General features: G+C 66.8%; 1 protein-coding gene across 3 annotated transcripts; it reads left to right on the top strand.

Moving 5' to 3' along the window:
* Positions 1-6: 6 nt before the first annotated feature.
* On the top strand, positions 7-3,286 carry CUNH1orf43 (chromosome unknown C1orf43 homolog). Of its 3 annotated transcripts, none has more exons than XM_026080940.1 (7): positions 7-91; positions 906-1,007; positions 1,250-1,358; positions 1,680-1,733; positions 2,128-2,294; positions 2,425-2,483; positions 2,991-3,286. In XM_026080940.1, the coding sequence occupies exons 1-7, from the start codon at positions 23-25 to the stop codon at positions 3,187-3,189; spliced, it is 759 nt and encodes a 252-aa protein (XP_025936725.1). In that variant the 5' UTR covers positions 7-22; the 3' UTR covers positions 3,190-3,286. The 3 variants fall into 3 exon arrangements, with proteins under 3 accessions (XP_025936725.1, XP_025936724.1, XP_025936726.1); XM_026080939.1 differs by having other exon boundaries at positions 1,250-1,361; XM_026080941.1 differs by having other exon boundaries at positions 2,128-2,266; positions 2,991-3,152.
* Positions 3,287-7,589: the final 4,303 nt, after the last annotated feature.

Here is a 7,589-nt window from a genome sequence, read left to right as displayed (position 1 = left end):
GGGGCCCTGGGCCGGGCCGGGGATGGCGGCGTCCAGCAGCAACTGGCTCTCGGGGGTCAACGTGGTGCTGGTGATGGCCTACGGCAGCCTGGTGAGCGCCGCCGCGCCGGGCCCGGCCACGGCCACGGCCACGGCCCCGTCCGCGGTGCGGCCTCAGTGCGGCCCCTGAGGCCTGGCCCGGCCTGGGGCGTCCGTGGGGCCCGGCCTGGGGCGTCCGTGGGGCTCCCGTGGGGCTGGGCCTGGGCTGGGCCTGAGGCTCCCGTGGGGCCGGGCCCGGGGTGTCCGTAGGGCCCCCGTGTGCCCCGACGCAGGTAGTTGTGGGGCTGAACTAGGGTGTCGGTAGGGTCCCGCGTGGGGCTGGGCTCAGGCCGTCTGTGGGGCCGGGGAGGGGCGTGAGTAAGAGCCCCCATGGCATCAGTCTTGGGGTGTCCGTGGGGCTGGTGTGGGGCCGGGTCTGGGGCATCCGTGGGGCCCCCACATGCCCGGACTTGGGTAGTCATGGGGTTGGGCCAGGGTTTCCGTGGGGCCCCCATGTGCCCGGACTTGGGGAGCTGTGGGGCTGGGCCAGGATGTCCATAGGGTCCCGCATGGGCCTGAGCTCAGGCCATCCATGGGACCAGGGAGGGGTGTAAGAGCCCCCATGGTGCCAGTCTTAGGGCATTTGTGGGGCTGGCCCGGGTGTCCGTGGGGCCCCTGATGGGCTGGGGCTGGGGCAGGGGCCCCTGCAGTTGCTGGATTTGGGGTGGCTGTGGGTTTTTTTGTTTGCCAGGCCCAGGGTGTCTATGGGGCCGGGACCAGGGTGGCCATGGGGCTGGTCGTGAGCCCCTTGTGGGTCCCAGGTGCCCGTGGGGCCCCCGTGGGTGCAGCTCGGTGTCTGACCGCCTGCCCCCGCTGTGGTGCCCTAGGTCTTTGTGCTGCTCTTCATCTTCGTGAAACGGCAGATCATGCGCTTCGCCATGAAGTCCCGCCGCGGCCCCCACGTGCCTGTCGGACAGCACGCGCCCAAGGTTGGTGCGCGCRGCCCCGCGGGTGGGGACGTGTCTCCCCTCACCTGTGCCCGCAGACCTGTCCGTGCCAGCCGGCACAGGGGGGTTTGCTGCACCTTGGCGCGCGGGTGGTTCGAGAGGAAACGGGTTTCYCTCTGATTGACTCTAGAGAGCCCCCAGGACTTGGCTGTTATCATCCTTGTGAGCCCGTAAAAAAGCAGGCGCTCTGTAAATTCAAGGCGGTGGTTTCTTCGTTTGTACAGGACTTAAAGGAGGAGATTGACATTCGACTGTCCAGGGTGCAGGACATCAAGTATGAGCCCCGGCTGCTAGCTGAGGATGACAGCAGGCTTCTGCAGCTGGAGACCCAAGGTAGCCTGTATCCTCTCTCTTGCTGAACGCACAGCTGAGTCAGAGGACACCAGAGAGATCATCCAGCGCTTTTCCCCCTGTAGCAGRCTCAGGTCTCACTTAAGTGACTGTGGTCATTCCCCTAGTGCTGAGCTGCACTGCTGGCCTTTTTTTTTGGCTGTCACGTTGCAGCATCATGTTTGGCTGCTTAATATGAGATGGTCTCTCTGCACTCTGCCCCCTGCTCCTGTGCATCTAACCCCCCCTTTGCACCAGCAGGCTGGTGTGACTGTGTCTCCTGTTGCCAAGTTGTGCTTTCAGTCTGTGCGTTGTCTCTTCCAGGCTGCTATAACTACTTGTACAGGATGAAGGCCCTGGACGCAATCAGAACATCTGGTAAGGCAGCACACTGCGGGCRCAGGGAGGAAAGGGTGGGGAGAGAGACCACGCGTATATAAAATAAGGGTTCAGTGTGTTGACCAAGGGTCTTGTGGTAGCACGAAGTCCTCTTCTGAGAACAGCAGTCGCTTAGCCCATCCAGGAGGTGGCCCTGGCTGCCTGAGGGTTGGCTTTGCTGACACGTAGGATGCAGTCAGCAAAGCTGCTTTAGAAACARAGTGAACTCGTTCACCTCGATTGGGTTCATCTCTCCATCCAGGCTCAGGCGAATTGAGACAGCAGAAGTGGTAGGAAGTTATTTAGTTGTGGACCTCTAGCTCGATCTGTGGGGTGAACAGAGGCATTTTAAACTGTGCTTCAGCTGGTTCTGTTGTGCCTTTTTATTTTCCAGAAATACCATTTCATGCAGAGGGCAGATACCCAAAGTCTTTAACAGGAAAGAACTTCTGTGCCTACCTGCTGGAACTGCGGAATTCCAGCTCTTCCTTCAAAGGCATCCGCAAAACCTTGATYGACACCTTGCTGGATGGGTATGAGAGTGCCCGTTACGGCACTGGGGTAAGCACCAGCCCTGCCGTTGCCTGGTGTCCGCAGCAGCCCAGGGTGCTGCTCTCCAGCCTCRTGGCAGGACCCAGATAGCAGTGTAACCCGGGCCCGGGTTTCTAGTGTCTTCTCTGCTTGTGTCTAGGTCTTTGGGAAACCGGAATATCTAAAGTACCAGGATGCTCTGAACGAGCTAGCAAACATGTAAGTGTCGCTGCTGGGCTGGACGCAGCTGGTGCGGGACGTTGGTTCCTGGGGCTGCAGGAGGTGTGGACGGAGAGGGGCTCTGGGGCAAACGCCCAGCCTCGGAGAAACGGGCTGCTTCTGCCCAGGCCAGTCTGTCTCTCCAGGCCTGCTTATCCTTAACAGGCATTTGGGGACGTCTCAGCATGCAATTAAGTAACTTTATGAGCCCTTAACAAGCCCTTAATGGGGTTAAGGATATCTTTTGGGCTAGTTACTAGCTTGGTCGCTGTCTGCATTCCCACTTGGGCTGGCCGCTTTGAGCCAGGGGCTTCAAATGCTCTCCAGGCCTAGAACCCCTGGAAACGCCAGTCTCGGTTTTCAAAACTGCAGTAAGAACCATCTCCTGAGGGCAGATCTGCCTCTCGTTGGACAGACGGACCCGATGGCGGAGCAGCTCCTCTGGGGAGGGCGGCACCTCCTCCTCCTCCTCCTCCTCCTGCTTTGATCATGCCCCTCTCTCCGCAGGACCAAGGCGCGGGGAGGCAGCAGCCAGAGGCAGCACCAGTCGGCAGCGAAGGACCTCACTCTCTCTCCCGAAGTCTCCAACCCAGCCACCATCCAGGTCACCTACCTGCCTTCCAGCCAGAAGAGCAAACGTGCCAAACACTTCCTGGAGCTGAAGAGCTTCAAGGACAACTACAACACGCTGGAGAGCACCCTGTGAGCCACGCAGGGAGCGCTGCTCCGGGGACCTGCCGCAAGCAGAGCCCCTTGATGGGTGYAGCTAGTGCCCTGGGCAAGTTTTGGCCGCAGTTCCACGTGCGGGCAGTGTCGGGAGGAAGCGGCTGCACTCTTGGGTCTCTCTGTTGCACAACGTTGGATATAATAGCTCAGCGGAGGCTCYGTCTTGGCTGGTGGAGCCCGTCCCTCGCCTGGAGGCCTTTCCAAAGCGGTGTGCCTGCCTGCTGAACCCGGAGGGGATCGGCCTGCCTGGGCCTCCTCGGTGTCAGGCTCGGGGACACGTTTCAGGCTTGTTCTGCCCTTGAGGCCAGCAACTTCTTGGAGCCCTGGCCCTGTGAATAGACTTTGATTAGCTTTAGCTTATTTATAAAAGACATCGATCCCAGCCAGTGCTCTCCTCCGCCTGTCCTCTCCCCCCGATGGCCGGCGGGGKCTGATTCTGTCTGTCCATCTCACCCGTGTGGGTCTTGGGCTCTCGTGGGAGCTGCTTTCCTGTTCTTTCCAAAGGGTGAATGTTCTCGTTTTCCCTGTGGCTGCAGGAGCGTGGCATCGTCGCTGCCTGCTGCTCGTGGCTGGGTGCTCAGCCTGCCTCTGCATCGGGGCCGTGGGCGAGGGTGCCTGAACTGAGTGTAAATAGTTTGGTGGCCGGTTCTCAGTAGCCGTAGATGAGCTGCCTCTGGGCTGCGGTTTCTACTCTCTGCCACGACTGGGCATTTGGGGACRTCTCAGGCAGACAAATACCAGCTTTACACGTCCCGTCTGCCCTGCCAAGGGGGTTTTTCCTCCCACTCTCACCAGCGCCTGGTTTGCCAGCTCCCCCCGAGCCCCGGAGGACAGGGCTGCTGGTGGCAGCGGGGGCAGCCCAGCTCTGGGCAGAAGCTTGCAGCCCCCGGCTTGAAGTCTGCATCCCGCAAGGCCGAAGGCAGCACCTGCTGCTCGCCGGCTGCCTCGGCGCGTGCTGTGTTGGGCAGGGCACCGTGCCCTTCGCCTGGGCCTCTGCACTCTTTTTAATTGCTGTTTAATAAAATGACAGTTCCCCCAAGGTGGATGTGTGCTGTGGACCCGCCAGAAGGACCTTTCCCAGCCGGGCTGGCTGCTCCTCCCCACCGGGGCGCGGGGATTCGAGGAGGCGTTGGCCTGGCCCATGGCTCCGGGCCCAGCCTTGGCTTTGTCTCCGCGGAGCGTGCGGCTGCCGGGGCGATGGGGACGCCTGGTAACGGCCGGCCGGCGCGGAGGGACAGCAGCGGCCGTGGCAGTGGCAAGGGCAGCGGCGAGCGAGCGGGCGCCCTCGCTGCAGCAGCAGGAGGAGGTGGGACAGGGCTGGGCCGCGGCCGCTCGTCTCCCCGAGCCTGCGGGRCATCGAGCTCGGGTCACGGCCCGTTGTGGCCGTCGGGCTGGAGCTGAGCAGCGCCCCGGCCCTGGGCTGGTTTCCCCTGCGGCGGTTGGGCTCTGCTGGGGGGGAACATCTCCCCTGGGCGCTGGGAGCGTTGCAGCCGAGCGCGTCGCCCTCCCGCGCCCCCCTTGCRTGGGTTAAACCCTGGGCCGGGGCTGCCCAAACTGTGCTGCTGTGGTTGCAGGCGCTGGAGAAGGAGGCCGGCGGCGCAAACGTGCAGGAAAGGTAGAGTCGGCAAAGGGAGTCGCCGCAGGGCTCGACCCCGCTTTGCTCAGGGCCTGGCCGCTCGGGCCGGCGTCCCYGCGGCACCTGGCCGTGCCCTGCCGTGTGCCCGCAGCTGGGAGCAGCCGCAGTGGGAGGCCGGGATCTGGGCCAGGACCCTCGGGGCGCTGCGGGAGAGCATCGCTGCGGAGCTGCACCTCGCTGGCAAGGAGCGCGCTGCGGTGAGGCCGGGCGCACCCGGCCCCGATCCCCGGCGTGGGGCAGCGCTGGGCGCCCCGGCCTTCGCCCGCTGGCTCACGGTGCCCCGGCAGGTCCGACGTGCCGCCCTGCGCCGGCTCTTCCAGCGCGAGCACCTGCAGCAGGAGCTGCGGCGGCTCGGCAAGGCCTTCTACGTGGAGCGGCTGTGAGCAGTGGCGGCACCGCGGGACCCCCCGGCGGGGAATAAAACATGCTGAGCCAGACGGGTGCCGTGTCCGCTGTGTGCCGGGACAGGGGCAGCCCAGCGCGGTCCCCCCTGCCGGGAGCATCGCCGCGGCTGCATCGCGCGTGCTGGATCCAGCCCGCTGGCCCGGCCGCGGCTGCGCCAGGAGATGGCAGCACGGCTGCCGCGTTGGGGTGCCRGGCTCCCGTTGCGGCCGGGCCTCTCCCCGGCACCTGCAACCCCGGCGCAGGCTGCCCCACGGCCCGGGGAGAGGCAGCGGGAAGGTCCCATCCCCATGGGGCGAGGGTCGGGCAAGGCACGGCAGCGCGGTGGTTGCACGCAAGYGGTGCACAGTTCCCGGTGCGACCCCGGTGCACGTGCGGCCCGGCCGTGCAGCTTGGAGCCGCTGGCTCCGYGGGCGCTGGAGGAGCCCGGAGCAGCCCGGGCACCCACCGTGCAGCTGCGGTGCAGCACTGCAACCCTGCAGCACCGGGGAGCGGGACCCGGCCGGGCTGGGTGCAACGGGCAGCGCCGCGCGGCGCCCGACCCACTCCCCACGGCCCCCCGTCCCCGCAGCCCCCCGTCCCCGCCGCCCGCGCCCGACCTTGGCGTCTCCCGGCCCCGGGGCCCATCAGCACCGGCCCCGGCTCAGCTTATTGACAGGGCCGGGGGGCCGCGAGCCGGCACCCCCCGACGGCCGCCCTTCATTAGCTCGTCTGTCGGGTCGCATCACGTCAGCCGCCGGCCGCACGCGCACCCCCCCACCCCCGGCTCCGCGGCCACGTGCGCCCCCGCCGGCCCCACGGCCGCCCTCCCCGCGTCCCGGCTGGGGGTCCAGCACCCCCGGCGCCCCGGCCCCGGCCATCCTGCGTCCCGCGAGCCCGGCAGCTCCCCGAATGCCRGCAGCGGGGGGATGTGGGGCTCAGCCCCCCCGGCTCGTCCTTGGGCAGGGTCAYGCGCGGAGCCAGCCCGGGACGGGGACAGGGACGGTTCCCCCGCAGCCCCGCTATCGACGGCGCCGCTAATGACAGGAGCAGGCGGCGCGGGGCCATCGACCCGTATCGACCGGCCGCACTCAGTGCCAAGGGCGCGGGGCTCCGCGGAGAGGGCAGGGGGACACTAATGGGTGGTAATTAATGGGAATGAGGACATGTGCGCGGGGTCGGGGCGCTCGCCGGCCATGTCCCCCCCCCCATCTGCAGCGGAGCGCAGTTATAAACGGCGGCTTGTGCAGCACCCGAGCCAGAGCCGCTGAGGAGCACCCCAAGCCGGCCCAGGTAAGGCAGCGCCCACGCGGGGCCCCGCTCGGCCCCGGACACGCAGGGACGGGGTGGCAGCGCTGCCTGCTGCGCTGCGCCTCGCCGTGCAATGCCGTGCTGTGCCGTGCGATGCCGTGCGATGCCGTGCAATGCCATGCCATGCCATGCAATGCCATGCCATGCTGTGCCATGCTGTGCCGTGCCGTGCTGCAGCGTGCCAGGGCCCTGTGCCGGCACTTCCCTGCTCCCAGCCCCGCTCCCTCGTCACCTCCTGCCTGGAGGCAAAGCCTGGTCCTGAGGGCTTGCACCAGATCCCAGAGGATCCCCAGAGCCGATGGGCTCCGGATGCCAAGGACGGGGTGTCCAGGGTCAGTGCCTGCCGCAGGCCGGGAGCCAGCGYGGGGCGACGCTCATGGCTCGCTGCACGGGGACGTGGCATGGGACTGGGATGGGGACAGGGGCGCCGAGCCGCAGGAGGGGTCCCGTCGACGCGGCCAGTGCCCGCGCTCGGCCTCCCCTTCTCTCTTTCTCTTGCAGGGAGCCGCGGCCCCAGGACCTGCCGCCTCCGCCTGCCCCTGCCTCTGTCTGATATGTTTGATATTAGGTTGTTTTATTGGAAAACCAACTAAATATCAAACATATTCTTACGGCGGCAGGGCCGCGCAGCACCCTCCCGGAGCCGGGAACACGGGGAGCCCCATGGCCATCGTCTCGGCGCGCCCCRGGCACGTGGCCGGGATGGCCGCGGGGTCGGCGCTGGCCACCTGTCCCTCGCGGCTTGCGCCTGGAATGAGCCCGGCCGCGGAGGCGCGTGGCCCCGTGCCCACCGCCGGCATCGCTCTGCCCGGCGCCGCGGGCTATTTACGGCTCCCGGAGGGACGGGGCACAGCAGGGGGATGAGGGGGGGAGCGCAGTGCCGGGGTCCGTTCTGCCCCCCCGAGCCCCCGGGGGAGGCTGGATCCAGCCCTGCTCGGCTCCCAAAATCCACCGCAGAGGCTCCCCGGGTGGGAGCGCCGGGTCTCGCCCGGGAAGATCCCGACCCGGCTCCCAGCCTGGCCCGCTGCCGGCCCCGGCAGCACCTTGGGGGC

The sequence above is a fragment of the Apteryx rowi genome, unplaced genomic scaffold (genome assembly GCF_003343035.1).
Source record: "Apteryx rowi isolate R43461 unplaced genomic scaffold, aptRow1 scaffold_530, whole genome shotgun sequence".
Lineage (NCBI taxonomy): Eukaryota > Metazoa > Chordata > Aves > Apterygiformes > Apterygidae > Apteryx > Apteryx rowi.
Note: the sequence above shows the minus strand (reverse complement) of the source record. Positions and strands in the feature narration are given on the sequence as shown.